Source organism: Anabrus simplex, chromosome 9 (assembly GCF_040414725.1).
Source record: "Anabrus simplex isolate iqAnaSimp1 chromosome 9, ASM4041472v1, whole genome shotgun sequence".
Lineage (NCBI taxonomy): Eukaryota > Metazoa > Arthropoda > Insecta > Orthoptera > Tettigoniidae > Anabrus > Anabrus simplex.
The window spans coordinates 21,654,011-21,670,651 of NC_090273.1; the positions used below are offsets into that span (position 1 = coordinate 21,654,011).

General features: G+C 38.6%; 1 protein-coding gene across 1 annotated transcript in view; it reads left to right on the forward strand.

The window, feature by feature from the left end:
• The window catches only part of Msp300 (Muscle-specific protein 300 kDa), a 589,230-nt gene that overhangs the window by 327,201 nt on the left and 245,388 nt on the right, over positions 1-16,641 (forward strand). Inside the window, exons 40-43 of the mRNA XM_068229229.1 lie at positions 1,314-1,509; positions 3,335-3,617; positions 5,879-6,059; positions 9,442-9,637. Coding sequence (XP_068085330.1) covers positions 1,314-1,509; positions 3,335-3,617; positions 5,879-6,059; positions 9,442-9,637 — 856 coding nt within the window. The remainder of the gene's footprint in view (positions 1-1,313; positions 1,510-3,334; positions 3,618-5,878; positions 6,060-9,441; positions 9,638-16,641) is intronic.

Sequence of the window (16,641 nt, forward strand, 5' to 3'; positions counted from 1 at the left end):
ATTTCCCATTTGCTACATGAAATTTAGAAAGCAAGTATGACAGAAAGAGTCACAATGACATAAACTTCCAGTAACAGATAAAACAGAAACTGATGACTACAGAAAACATGGAGGTTAATTTATTGAAAAAAGACACAAGGTGACTGGGAACTTAACAGTATAACCTATTTAAAATCAAAATCATTTAGAACATAAAAGTAGCATCGTAAAGTTACCACGATCATTACATAACTCTTCACAAATTTGAGTTACATTTGAATTACATAGAGATGCACAAGGCCTTACATCTAGGTTGAACAGTAGGTTCCTTTTAACAGAGCTAAGCCCATTCTATAGAAATGAATGACAAGGAAACAAATTAATACAAAGGGAAAATGTCAGAAAATCATTCACTTCCACCAAACAAAATAAGATTGTAGCTATAAAAAGTTATCCTTTTTACATACTACAGATAAAGGGCATCCCTCATGCATACATGCAAAACCTAGTAATTTAAACACGGTAAGATAATTCATCTGGGAATTCTATATTCTAAAAGTGACAAAGATTAATTAAAGAGATGAAAGAAACCAAATGAGAGAAAAAAATTCTCATACATTTCAACAATTTGTCTTGGGGATCCATGGCCACTGGGCCTGGCACATCCAGACAACCAGATCAAGGTGCCAAACCAAGTGAGGCACTGCACAATCAGCCAGTTAAATCTAAACCAATAGGAATTAGGATTCTTCAGATCATAATTTTTAGTCAATAAATTTGAATGCAGATAGTGATCCATTTGAACAGAGTGTTAGGGAGGGAAAAACTAGATTATCTACTGTTTTTACTCATGCATGGCTACACCAAGCTTCAAAATTTAGGTTTCCAAACGGGTTGATACACGCAGACACACAATCAAATTTCACATCTGTACAATAAAGGTAAGGTAAGGGTTATTCTGCCCGAAGGCAGGTCCAAACCTCCGCAGAAGTGTTTCTGAGCCAGAGTTTACGTACGGTAGGGTGGCCAGTTCCTTTCCGCTCCTCCATTCCCTTACCCCCCCACCAACAGCGTGTGATAACCCATCCAACTCCTGACCACGCCCAATGTTGCTTAACTTCGGAGATCTCACGGGATCCGGTGTTTCAACATGGCTACGGCCGTTGGCATCTGCACAATAAAACTACATACAAATACGTACATGTTATAAGTAAATTTTTGGTGCATGGTGACTTAAATCGTACTACCTTCATTATTTACAATAAGTGCACCTACCATTCTTCAATATTGTTATTTATATGGGGTGGTTATAAATTGGCTCATCTGTATTGTAGGTGGGACCGCCTGGAGGAAGGAATCAAGGAACAGCAGAAGCTACAGGAATGTCAGACCATGCAATGGAGCAGCTACCAGGAGACTTTACAGCAGACCTTGGCCTGGCTTGAGGCCATGGAGAAGACTCTCTTACAAGATCCAGCCAGCTCATGGGCTTCATCCCAGGAAATTCGCTCAAAGTTGCTCAAGCATAAGGTGGGTGCTTTACCATCTGTACTGAGAAGATTTGGTTAGTTTCCTTCTCTGCCATTCTTATCACATAAAACATCCAATGATTGTTAATTTGAAATTAATAGGATTTTTGTAATTGGTAAAAACAGGAGTTGTCTTGCTGACCACATGACTAGTCTTCGAAATTTTAGACATGAAAGAATCAAGTGTTGGCTGTCTAAAATAGGCTACAAAAATTCTAATTTAGTCACTAGAAATTAACAATAGGTTTTAAAAATGTCACAGTAAAATTATCATGATTTTATTCATGATAACTTAATAGTTGTACAGAAAATTTGCTACATGAAGAAATTATATTGCATTAAAATTCCTTTTTGCCACACAAACACATTAGCAATTTTTGTGACATGACCAGATTTTATTTGTGACTTTCTCTCCTGAGAAACCCAAATTTGGTTATTATGTTGGATGCAAACTATGGTTGTTTACAATTGATGAAGATATGCAGCTATAAATGATAAATTATTAACTCAGTGAATTCCAACACAAAGGACTGGAGATAATTATCCCCATCTTAAGTCAGAGCTGTTTACTACATCAGCCATGAACAAATTGAAAAAGGCTTTAATTGTTTATCTTTTTGTGTCTTATCCTTGTCTAAAAAATTGCTATCCAATATAAATAAGCACTTATGAACACACCACCATGCATATGCTGTAAATACAAGTACAGTAAAATGGAACCCCATTTAATCCTAGAAGGAGTACAGCAAGAAGAGTATTTAAAAAAATTATAACTCTTCAAAGTGTGAGCAAGGGTTAAAAATGTCCAGTTGTATGTATTTTTATGCAGTAAAAAATAGGTTAAAAAGCCCTATACTGTAATAGGCAATTTTAGGCAATATAAAATTCTTCTAGCCTCCATGGCTCAGGCACTGGCATGCTGGCCTCTCATGGCTGAGTTCCATGGTTCAAATCCTGGTCACTCCATGTGAGATTTGTGGTGGATAAGGCGGAGGTGAGAGAGGTTTTTCTCTGAGTACTCCAGTTTTCCCTATCATCTTAAATTCCAGCAATACTCTCCATTATCATTTCATTTCATCTGTTGGTCATTAATCATTGCCCCAGAGGAGTGCAACAGTCTTCAGCAGTGGGCAAAATTCCTATCCTTGCCACTAGATGGTGGCTTCGTTCATTCCATCCCTGACCTGGTCGAATGACTGGAAACAGGCTGTAGATTTTCATAAAATTCTTCTAGTAGTCCTTACTTGACATGAATCGTGAACAAATGTTATTGTTTTCTGTTAGCCCTTAATGGAAATAAATACCATCAGACCATCTAGAGTCGACTGTTTTGGTGCATACTTTTGACACTACTTCACAGAGAAACTGAATTACATTAAGAATGAAAATAGTGTATGATTACTCATAACTTGTGAAGAGTTTCCTGTGACTTACCTATTGCAAACTCCCGTGGTGGCCAAAATCCATATGAGCCAGTTGATTCAATCAAGCAATCAGGATTAAGTTGTCCACTGCTTTAAAGTATGTGGAAATGAGGTTTTATTCTCCTGCTGGTAATCTCGACCTCCTTATTTGATTGTTTGTGCTTTTTAAAATTTTATCTTAGGGTAAGGTACCTGAGATAGAAAAATTTGAGGTTGTACAAGTTTCAGCATCTAGTTTCTCGACATCGAATAAATTATAAATTATTTAAATTATTATACAACACAAGAAACGTGTCCTCGACCTACATATGGGCATGCGATGCATGAGAGTAAACTGTGGCCTGAGTGGAGATCAGGCATGGACTTCAGTATGTTAAGTGATGTGTGTATTTTTGCTTGCAGACCACTCTACAGGAGGTCATCACGCACAAGCGGGTGATCGAAGCCGTGACAGAGAAAGCTCAAGCTGTAGTCCAACTCAGTAACATGAAAGGTGCTGGAGAACAGGAAGTATTGGACACAGTCAAGTCTATCAATCATCGATACGAGCAGCTGGTCAACAACCTACTGGTAACCATAACACAACTTGAAGAGAGTCTGGATGCCTTCCAGCAGTTCCATGATCTACAGAAGTCCCACCAGGACTACATGAAGCAGCTGTGGGACCGCTTGGCAGCATACTCTGGTACATTTCATAACAAGTGTTTCATATTAAATATTATCATCATTTAAATCATCAGCTATTTTCATTTCATAGTCCGGCTCCATGGCTAAATTGTTAGCGTGCTGGCCTTTGGTCACAGGGGTCCCGGGTTCGATTCCCGGCAGGGTCGGGAATTTTAACCTTAATTGGTTAATTTCGCTGGCACGGGGGCTGGGTGTATGTGTCGTCTTCATCATCATTTAATCCTCATCATGACGCGCAGGTCACCTACGGGTGTCAAATCAAAAGACCTGCATCTGGTGAGCCGAACATGTCCTCGGACACTCTCAGCACTAAAAGCCATACGCCATTTCATTTTTCATTTCATTTCATAATAGAAACTTGAACCTTCAATGCAGGATTCATGTTTTAAATTACATATTATACTCTGCACTGCATTACTTCTAATTGATGTTTTGGCCAATTTTGGCTCTATCTGGTGTTTAGGCGCTGAAACATAGACATCCAACCAATCCCAAGCTACCATTCATATTGACTTATATCGGCAGAGTGTGATCTCAAAACCTAGTTGCCAACTCTAATATTTACATTCACCATGTGGTTAACCTATCTCGCTCAGCGTGTATGGTATTCGGTACGGTTCACGATCTTTTGCATTTTTCTTCAGTGATTTATGTTTTTCATGTTAGTCTTTATCTCTATAGTATAGTACAGTATAGTGTAGTTTACAGTATAGCATAGGATAAGTTAGTTCAGTACAGGCTTAGTAGTTCAGTATATAAAAATAGCTGTTGTTTTATTTACATCCGTGTATTGGTTAGTGTACTTAGTTCATGCATGTTTAGCATCAGTGTAGTTTGGGAAAGACAAGTGGCAAGAAAGTGACTCTGAGGTCAGTGGAGTGTTCCCTTTGTATGCCATAACCTCCTTCCTGTGCCAGCCATTAGCAGTGAGTGATGTGTTATTTCCTTATTCTCTTTTATTAATAATGTATTTCCTCTGTAGTGTTGAATGTTGTTAGTATGTGTAATTTTTTGTGAATTTATTTCCAATCCCGATTCATTAGCTTTTCTGAGGACGGTATTACATTTTACGAGGGCTGTTTACCTCAGTCGTATTGCATCAGCTCTTCTCACGGCAGTAGCGTGCTGGCAACAGAGGTAAGGCGATGCTCATTTGTTTTGCGAAACATCAATTTAGAAGTAAAGCCATGCAGAGTATAGTTGGTTGGGTTGGTGGTTTCAATCAGGCATCAATCAATGATGGAAAGAAACAGAGAAATGACTCATCAAGTCATACATAGAGTGATAAGAACACGTAGAATAAGCACAGTAACGGGTCAGTGTGAGAAGAAGGATGGGGACAAACATGGAAACACAAAAGTACAACAACAAGCTTCACATCTTCCTACACTGCCATCCTCAAATAGATGGGCTCCCTCCTCATCAATCCCAGTTCTTCTACATCCACCTGGCTGAGTGGCTCAAACGGTTGAGGAGCTGGTCTTCTGACCCCAACTTGGCAGCTTCGATCATGACTCAGTCCAGTGGTATTTATAGATGCTCAAATATGTCAGCCTCGTGTTGGTAGATCTACTGGCACGTGAAAGAGCTCCTGCGGGACTAAATTCCGGCGCCTTGGCATCTCTGAAAATCGTAAAACTAGTTAGTGGGATGTAAAGCCATTTTTTTATTTTATTTTTTTTATTTTTTTACACTCATTGAGGGGGCGATCTTGACAGATCTTCAGTTTTGATATGAGAAATGTGGGATAAGGAGAGTTCCTTTTCTCCTTTTGTAGTTGTGCTCTGTTCCAAGTCATTTACTACCTGTATTCATTGAGAATAACTGCAATTGAGAAGAAGAAAGACAGTTTATTTGAAGATGTGAAGATTCTCCTCATTTTTTAGAGTTTTCTGTCTATTATTTCCTCTCTCCACACTAACCCATTATGTGTGTTCCTTTCAATGTTCCTATCTTTCTATGTACAACTTGATTTACACTTGCTTGTCCTGCCCATTTCTATTAGAACTTTGTAATAATATCCTCTCTATGTGATAATAATTTTAAGTGCTATGGTTCACCATTATTGTTTGATAATGCTTGTTCATGTAGAGAAATTTTGTATTGGGTAATTATATATTATTAATATTATATAATTAATTGTTATTCTGAAAGGAATAAATATAGTATTGTAAAGGTGGAATTTCCTAAAAGACCAAAATACTTGTATTAGGTTGACAGTGCGGACTTAATAGAGAAATTTGGTTTATGTGCTTTCAGATTATAGTGGCAATAAACCTGCTCTCCAATCTCGCCTGGCCAAAGTTCAAGAGATTCAGGAGAACCTGAATGCTGAAGGTCTAGTGAAGCTCAAAGCCCTCACAGACCACGTAAACAACAAGACAGGCAAACTTCCTCCTCGAGCCAAGGAAGCCATGGAGCGAGACCTGGCCAACCTTAAGTAAGCCCTTACTAGCACAATTATTGTGGTTTAAAATTTCATCTTTGCCTGAACTTGTGTAATGCATGTTCTACTTTTCTCCTTCAAATTAAATTGTTCATATTTTTTCTTAGAACCTGCATTTTAGTGTAATATATCTGCCATTGAAAAGCAAAGTTTATGTGTCTTTCCTCTCTCCTGTAAATATTTCTTCTTGTTGAGACAAAAACCTTTCAAAGTAACCTGATCATTATCTGGAAATCTTCCACTGACCTTCTTGCTAGTAATCCTTTGAAGTCCATCTCATTTTATCATTTATGTTCTTGGTGGTCTAATACAGTGTCCAAGAATAGAATTGCATGAAGACATGCATTGAGGAGATGTTCAGAAATCCTGAAACACATTTTTCCAAATACATTTTGTTACTTATTTTTATCCTTCACATTTACTTCAACTATGTATGTAAGTGTTCAGTTCTTTTGCACAAATAAGCACTGATTCTTATTCAACCATCATTGGTCCAGAGAAAAACACATTTTTTTTTTTCAGTGGTATGTTCAACTTTTCTCAAACACTATGAACCCTTCTATCAATTTATTTTGAAACTTCTTAAAGTGCTCAAATACATCAGCCTCATTTCAGGAGCTTTACTGGCATGTTCAAGAACTCCTGCAGGACAGAATTCTGACACTTCAGCAACTCCAGAAACTGTAAAAGTAGTTAGTGGGACACAAAATCAATTGAAAAGTAATAATATTTTTAAACTTCCGTCCGAGGCTTGTATAATAGTTGAAAGCAAGTACAAATTTACTCATCTGCTGACCTGCTAAGCCTAACGCATCTGAGGATTTTCTTTTGGGGTTTACCCCCTTAGCCTTTGAAGATCCCTCTTCTCCACAAGGCGGTGGTTTCCTCTTCTAATTTTCCGCAGAGAGGATGGGTTGCCTCATCTACCATCTTCGCTATTCCGAAGGTCTCCTTCTCTGCCTAAGATGCTGTTAAGGTCTTCATCCGTAACCTTGGGCATGGGTTCCACGTTATACCCCATGAGACTGGGTCCCTGCCTGAACTTAGCTCTCCTTCACACCAGACTACTGATGTGGAGGATACCCACCCCCGCAACGTGGATGCGCCAGACAAGAATTATTCAAATGAAGGATAGGGAAGGTGACCCTATCTACCTTGAGCCGGGTTAATGGTTGTGTATGATGCCACAACCAATGGAATGAAAACCTGAAGGAGTTTGGAATGGTAATTAGTAAAAAGAAAACTGTAGTCATGCACTGTGGAAAAGAGAAAAAGAGAAGCCAAGTGAACATAGATGGAGAACAGTTAGAGAATGTAGAACAGTTTACATATCTGGGTAGCATTATTAATGGAAGTAATGAAATCAACTCTGAAATTAATAACAGACTAAGTAAAGGTACAACATTTTATCATCAAGTCAGAGAGCTTTTATGGGATGACAAAGTACCCAAGAGAATGAAATTAACATTATATAAACAGTATTTCATACCAATTAAGCAGACCCCGTGGTGTGGCAGTATCGTGCCTGCCTCTTACCCGGAGGCCCTGGGTTCGATTCCCAGCCAGGTCAGGGATTTTTACCTGGACCTGAGGGCTGGTTCGAGGTCCACTCAGCCTACGTGATTAGAATTGAGGAGCTATCTGACGATGAGCTAGCGGCCCCAGTCTCGAAACCCAAGAATAACGGCCGAGAGGATTCGTTGTGCTGACCACACCAGACCTCGTAATCTGCAGGCCTTCGGGCTGAGCAGCGGTCGCTTGGTAGGCCAAGACCCTTCAAGGGCTGTAGTGCCATGGGGTTTGGTTTTGGTTTGGTTTGGATTTCATACCAATTATAACATACGGACTAGAAATGCTGGTAACTAATAAGAGACAAGATAGCAAGATCCATGCAGTAGAAATGAAATTTTTAAGAACATCGGTTAAAAAGACAAGAAGAGATAGAATTCAAACTATTAAAATTGGAGAAGAGCTAAATATAGAACCGTTAATACAGAAGATACAGAAAGCAAGACTGAGATGGTTCGGACATGTAAAAAGAATGGGAAAGGAACGGGTAACAAGAAGGGAATTGGAAAGAGAAGTTAAGGGAAATAGACCAGTTGGAAGACCGAGAAGAAGGTGGATGGATCAGATTTGGAAGGACATTAGAGAAGCTGGATTGGATGTGGCGGAAGTAATGGAGCAGGAAAGGTGGAAGCACATAAAGGAGTGGTGGAGGCTTGTTTACCACACCCAGGCGACTGGAGTGGGACATTGATGATGATGATGAAGAATATTTTTAATAGAGTAACAAAGTTTGGAGAATAATAATAATTTTGTATGGCTATTTCTAGCCGAGTGCAGCCCTTGTAAGGCAGACCCTCCGATGAGGGTGGGCGGCATCTGCCATGTGTAGGTAACTGCATGTTATTGTGGTGGAGGATAGTGTTATGTGTGGTGTGTGATTTGCAGGGATGTTGGGGACAGCACAAACACCCAGCCCCCGGGCCAATGGAATTAACCAATGAAGGTTAAAATCCCCGACCCGGCCGGGAATCGAACCCGGGATCCTCTGAACCGAAGGTCAGTACGTTGACCATTCAGCCAACGAGTCGGACAGTTTGGAGAAGAGAAAACTATACTAAACATTGCAGATATCTACAAGTTGTGTACATTGAGACTATGAAGTATGTTTATACATTGGGGGACTATTCTATTTTCACTAGGTTTTTCATTAATTTATCAGAACGTTTTTAAATCGAATTAGTACGAATGAGAAGTTCATAGCATCTCCACTAATGGCAGCATTCATGGAATAGACATCATGGCCTGTGACAAAAAATCAAAAAGCAGGTAAATAATAGATTCTGCAGTTAGATTGTAGGGTGAAACAATATAGAATTTGTCAAAGGGAAAAAGATTAAATACATCCCGTGCATTCTCTAGTATCTTAATAAATATCACCTCAAGAACCTTGAAGTTTTGGTAGATTACGTCTTTCTTTGTCAATTTTTGCAGCAGTTGTCATCCGTGGCATTGCCCTCACTTCACTGAAAGGCTCCATCAGGATATTGAAACAACCTTTAACATTCAAGTTCATATTATGCACTGTAGTTACTGCTAATCAAAAATCTTTCTCTTTATTTATATTTCATGTCCTTGTTCATAACTGCTGTAAACTATTTATTTATAAATTTATGGTAATATTCTGAATCCTTGAGGTCATTTGTAACTTCAGGCAGATTAAAAAAGAATTATGAGCTTATTTCTTAACGTTAAGAAACAAAGGAAACAAACACTTGGTAACAATCCTAGTTCTAAACTTCCAATGCTCCTGGATTGGCATACCTTCTAATAAATTGTAACATTATGTTACATTTCTTATTCATTCTAGATTTGATTTTGAGAAGTTTGTGGCAGCACTAAACGATGTGCTACATAGTCTCGAAGAACGACTCCAGCAGTGGTCAGAGTACGAAGGTTCGTTTGACCGGCTGTTACAATGGCTCTCAGAGTCAGAGGCTGCCCTCAAGAATTATGCTCCTCGCTCGACCCTAGAGGAGAAACAAGAACAGTTGGAGAAATATCAGGTATGTGTTACTTAATACGTATGCTCCCTGCTTGTGTGTCTGCATTACCATGAACCTGCTTGTTTGTGAAACTGTTCATAGGAATGACAGAAAAACAGACACAAACAGAAAATTACAGAGGAAGTGTTTGCGAGATATAATCAGTAATCACAACATTGACATTCTTAAATACAGTATTCCCTCAGTTTAAAATAATAATATATTAAGTATCAATTGTATTAATTTATTTGTTAATCAACTGTGGATACAGTCTAAAAATTCTCCAGCTAATGACAAAATATTTATTGGTTTAAATTACTATGACATTGACATTCTTAAAATTCTATCTATTAAACATAATAAAATATTAAGTATCAGTTACTTTAATTTGTTTGCATTTTTATTGTTAATTGAGCTGTGGATACAATATATTAATACCCTAATCTGGTGACAAAATATATATTGGTTTAAATGATCACGACAATGACTTTCTTAAATATTCTATCAATTTAAAATAATATCTATTACTTTCATTTATTCAATTGTGAATACAATCTAGAAATTCATTAATCTGATGACAAAATATGCATTGGCTTAAAATTATCTGTATACTTTGGGGTATTAGCTACAGTGGCTGATAAATTTATTCATTATTTTAATGAGATGCTCTATGGAATAAAGTAGAAAATTATATTAATTCTGAACACTATAAGCATAAATTCTACAGTGTTAGAGTGACACCTCTGTGTTTAAAATTTTCGACTACCTGTCCTAGATTTTTTACGTTATTTTCACATTGCAAATGGAAATATCTGTAGCATCATATCTGATGATACCATATATGACTATTGTACCATGTGCATTGTTAAAGTTCATCGCTTTCTTTATTTGCTGGTGAAATGAGTGGCTCAGACGGTAGAGTGCTTGCCTTCTGAACCCAAGTTGGCAGGTTCGATCTCAGCTCAGTTCATTGGTATCTGAAGGTGCTTGAATTCCCAGCCTAGTGTCAATAGATTTACTGGCATATGAAAGAACTCCTTCAGGACAAAATTCCAGAACCTCAACATATTTGAGGACTGTAAAAGAGGTTATAGGGTTGAAAAACCTTTTTTTTTTTTTTTTTGCTAGTTGCTTTACGTCGCACCGACACAGATAGGTCTTATGGCGACGATGGGACAGGGAAGGGTTAGGAGTGGGAAGGAAGCGGCCATGGCCTTAATTAAGGTACAGCCCCAGCATTTGCCTGATGTGAAAGTGGGAAACCACAGAAAACCATTTTCAGGGCTGCCGACAGTGGGGTTCGAACCTACTATCTCCCGAATACTGGATACTGGCCGCACTTAAGCGACTGCAGCTATCGAGCTCAGTGTGTAAAACCATTACCATTACTATTGTTAAAATTGATGCTTTCACGGCCTGTACTTGTAGACATGATATGGACTTTTGGGCTTATCCTGTGTCAAGAAAACAAGGTGAAACTCTTTACGTTTCAAAGAGAACTTTGCTCCTCATCTTCAGAAGAAAATCTCGACTGTTCACCAGAAAGACTTCTACAATAATTATTGTATTATTGCAAAACATAAAGAGTTTCACCTTTTTTTCCTGACACAGCATAAGCCCAAAAGCCCATATCATGTCAACCATTATTATTGTCATTTTTTATATAGCAAGTGGACATTTTTCTTAACGTTAGGATTTCACTCCACTTCTGCTCATCAATTACCCATTTAAATCTTTTCTTGTATGCTTCCACTGAGCTTGTTTCTGTTTCCCAGCTTCATCAAGAGGGAGGGGGGCACATCTACACCTTATTTGTGAGTATTTCTTGGGAGATCATCTGTCTTGAAGAGGAAAGATCCGAAAGAAAAGTGTTGAATATATATATTTATTTCTATTTCATGCACTCAAATAAAAAGGAAAAAGAGGCACTTCAGCCCTAAAGAGCCTTGGCCTACAAAATAACCATTGTTCAGCATGAAGGCCTGCAGATTACAAGTTGACATGTGGTCATTCATTCCAGCAAATCCTCTTGGCTGACTAGACCAGGGCTGCTATCTCATCGCCAGATAGCTCTTCAGTTGATCTTACATAGGCTGACTTTACCTCAAACCTGGCTGAAATTAAACCCAGGTCATCCAGATGAGAAGCTGGCTCGCTACCCCTAGACCATGGGGCTGACATTTCATGTGCTCAAGTTGATACAAATCTTAGCTAATCTTGAACCTTATTTTAATAAGATTTCCAATGAAGACAGTTTTTATTGAGTTTGCAATATCGAAATTAAGGGGGAAAATTGGACAGTAAAAAAATCAATGAATAATTAAAAAATGGAGGCTCAAATGGCTCTGCTAATGGTGGAACATCCCTCAAACTCTATTATGTATATTAGTTATACGTCAACACGGAAATGAAAATCATACATAACCTATGATGGCTCTGCTAGTGAATGATTTTGTCAGCCTTTTTTTTTTTTTTGGCAGGTATTTGAAGAAATTTTTTAAACTAGCAGCAAGCATACATACTTGTTTTTCTATATAATTATAATATGAATTATTATTCTTTCTATACAAGCTTTATTTATTGAAAATCATCTTAAATATTGCTTTGTTATTTATTTGATTCCAGGGTTGCTCTGTCACTGATAACCAGATAAATACTGATAATTGATTTGCTTTTAAAAATAAACAGATCCATTTGTTGAAACTTATCTTTTCTGTATCAATTAAGATTTTTATTTATTGAATATTTTAAAGAATTTTCAGTTAAAAGTCCCAAAAATAAGGTACCTATATTTATACTGTAAATACATGTTATAAAACATGACTTAAAATTAATTATAATGCAATTGAAAATCATCTTTCAGACATAAAATTAATTATAATGCAATTCAAAATCATGTTTTGGACATCTTACAAAACTGATAAAAAAATATGCAAAATTAATAGAATTTTACAGAACTGTGTATTTATAAAACCATTATCACAACACTGGTACAGCATGATAACTCTAAATATGCTGAGCATTTGGTCTGCTCTAATCTTTGTTTCTGTTGTGTTAACTTGACTAATGTGTTTGATAATAATCAAATGTCAGCAAACTTAAGTAGGTAGCAAGGCAATCTGTCACAGGATAACATTCATCATGTGTCATAAGTTAAAATATAGTAACTGTACTTTTAAAATTTGTATTAACAAAGGAATGATTTTAAGTTTATACCCTTTTGCTCCTATTTCAGAGGATGATCCGTACCCATTAATATGGTTGAGTTGAAAGATTAATCAATAGATTGTGTAGTTACAGAGGAGTTCATTCATACTATCCATTCTAGGGAACTTGATGGTTTTCATTCGACTCCATATGCAGAGCAAACAACATTGTGACCTATACTGACCTCCATCTAACCTAACCTAAAGTAGGTTATTTAAATTCTTCCCCAAAAGGGGGAAGCGGGCCATCAGCTCAACAATGGAGCTCTTAGGCCATAGAAGAAAAAAAGGAAAATAGAAGATAAAAGATAGAAGGTATGTATCGTACATACCGAAAGGGGAGATAAGTATTGAATGAGGCGCAGAGGGACCATCACAGCAGGCCGGACCCCAGGGAAGACCCGCAAAGCACCCCGCACAAGCCAACCCCTACAAAGACCCGGAGGAGAGGAAACAAGACATTTCGTTATATGATCGTATCTCGGGCGCGCATGTCGAAAAGCTCTACATAGATAGACAAGTACATATTACATGGTACAGAAGCATATTACGTATTGACAGGTGGCAGAAAGGTAGAGTGAAGGGTCGGGTAATGTAGGAACAGAAGGTAATAGAGTGTAGTGGTAATGTTCGTGATAGACGTGGCAAGTAGTCGGAGAAGGTCGAAAGTAGGGAGCGGCGAGAGAAAGAAGTTTGAATGTGGGGCGGGGAGGTTAACAGATGGTGACGAGGGGGTGGGTGGCGTGGGAGTCGGAGGTGAAGGAGAGGGTGGAGGACGGGAGGAACGGTCAAGCCGCGGTGGGGAGCGAGAGTGTTCCACACGATGGAGGCGCCCTCGGTAGCGAACGCCGTTGACGGTGAGATGGTCTACATGTAATATTACATGTAATACGTCGGCAAGTGAAGCAAGGCAAAAGCGCACCATGAAAGTCGGGCCGTCAGTGTTGAAGATTCGAAACACTCGGTGGACAGGGACTCCCGCTTGGTGTAGTTCCTGCAGGATAGCCTGTTCAGTGACGTCAGGTGCAATCCCACGGATGACACAGCTCGGCGATAAAAACGGCTGTGGAACTGGAGTAGAGGAATCTTCATGGCCTTGGGAGACGGGCGGAGCTGCAACTGTAGCACCCGCGATGGTTGCAGGAGGAATGTGGGGACGAGAGATAGGAGTAGCGAGAGACATACCGGGTGTGGACATTATTGGGGAGGAATGGCTATAAGTAAGGGTGGAGTAGAGTAAGACGGAGAAAAATGAACAGAGGTGGTGACGGTGGTAGTAAGAGTGGTGGTAATAGTGAGAAGGAGGGGAACAGAGGCGGTGGCGATAGGAGTGGGAATGGTTGGAGCAGTAGAAGAAGAAGTGACTTTAATAGGGAAATCGGGATCAGTGGCCAATTGTTGGAGAATATGGGGAGGAGTAGGATGAAGTTCACGATCAGCACCGAGAATGTTGAGACGACCATATCAGAGGAGGTGTAGCGCTTCGCTCGACGTATGCAGAAAGGCCACTACATCTGGAGAGGGTTGGCCGGACAGAGCATCTTGAAGACGAAGGATTACTCGAACACCAACGCCATTTTCTTCAAGATCTGCACGAATAGCGGAGGGAGTATGTATAGTGTCCACATTCTTGATAAGAAAAGAAGATGAGAGCATGGTGAAGGAGGGCGACAGCCAACTAGGTGTCTGCCCATGCGCTTATTCTTGAGTCGGCTGAGGATGCGGAGAGGTGAGCGCCACCCAGCCGAAAAAATGCGTGGACATACGACAAGAGAGAGAGATCTGACCTCCACGACACCTCGTGATATTACTACAAAGTCCTGTCATGCTTGCCATGGTAGTGCTTTGTGTTCTGTAGTTTTCTGTTGTTCATTTGAAGGGATTAAGTGAATTAGATAATCTCTACGATTGCTACAACATCTACCCCTACCCAGAAAAATACTAAGTGATAATGAATGAGCAACTCTATCATCTGTTAATAAAAGTCAACATCTTAAGTTTTCAGTAGTGATATAAGCAGCAGGCTTGATAAATTCAAAAAGCTTTATTGCGGAGTGAAGCATGAGATTGTATTTTTGGTACAAACTTTTCATTTTAGTAAACACAGGTTGCAATGGGACATCATGTAGCAGAAGTTCCTTCTTAATTAATTTACCTTGGATATGTCTAAAATCTTGATCTGTTAGTATTTTTAGGAACTTTGTATTTAACATGAGAAATGAAACATGATAGTGCATAATTACGGTTCCTTACATACATTTTTGTCGCATTACTGCAAATGATTCTCAGGAATGAAAAGTGGGCACAAGACAGGCACAAATACCTACAGCACCATATTTCTTTATATTTGCCTCTGTTTCCTCATCATTTCCACTTCCTTTTCTAGTAATTTATGTTTAAATTAAACATGTGCCTGTGAAGTAAATATTGTTCAGACTGAGCTCAATTTACTATTATCCTACATTTGTTTCACTGTTTGATTGGCAGTACTGCGTAAATGAATGTCAAAATGGTACTCTTCTCTCGCCCCTGCCCCCACCTCCCTGTTATGCCAGCCCCCAGCAAAACATGCGCATACAGTATGGATCTCAACCTCACGAACTGATTTTAGCTGCGCAGAATGGAGACATCTTCTCTTTTTATTTTTTCAGATTGCAAATTTATTGAAACTTTATCATTAAACTTAAGTTGCTGACATTTGTCACATGTATATATGTTATAATGTTGTGATTTATCCCTCAGGATCTGATAAAAATAATTGACTCCAGAAATAGAGATGTGAAGGAATTTGTAACGCTAGCAGATCACCTGGAGCAAGTAAGACATTGCCTTGTCATAGCCAAATTTTTTCCAGCTCATTACTTGGACTTTCAGCTTCTCTCTCTGGTTTAGAGGGGTAGTTTCTCTCTCTTATCTCTGTCTCTCTGTATGTAGTCCTGCTGTCAGCTTTACTCACAAGGGAACCATCTGAAATGGACTGGAGAGATTTTGGTGATTTTTGGGTGAATGATCCATTAACATATCCTGCATATTAATTTAATGGGGATAATCATTTTGCCTTATATTAACTGTAGTGATATAATTAATTGCTGAAAAATAGCTGAATGGCTCAGAGCAATTAGTCGATGGCGTAGAATGGCCTAGCATATGCACTGTAGAATTATACCAAAAATTCTATTTTTTTAAAATTTTCATGAAATACTTTCTACCAAAAAGTGAGATTTTGACTACAGAAACAGAATTTCACACTCTATAAATTTATTTTAGCTACATGTACAGTACATAAATATATCAGAACGTTAAGGTTTTAACACATTGATGATGGACCCCAGAGATCTCTGTATTACTGTAAAACGTGGTGGTTGATGGGCCCCAGAAATCACAGTTTTCACACATGGGCATAGTTTACAGCTTGTTGTGCTATCCGTTGGCTAAACTTTGAACTACTTGCAAGCATGTTGAGTAGCTGTGAGATCATAGGTGTTAGTGCTGATATACTTTTTCACTTGCACAGTCTTTGTAGCCAAGATAACTACATATATACATGAGTACGTGCCAAGAGTCGGTGTACAAGATAGTGCACCCATGGCAATGTACCTTGTTTGCCGAAAAAAAAAAAATTCAAGATTTATTTGAAGTTTCATTATCTTACGTGCCACATGGGTGATGGACCCTGAGAATTCCTCTAGTTTCTCAGCTGGCAGTAGGTGATGGTCTACAAGAATCTCATTTTTATGCCCTCGTATTTCCTTGATCGTTCAGATTATAAGTTCCAATGGTGTAGTTATGAAATATAGAATGTAAGGCAGATTTTGCTGT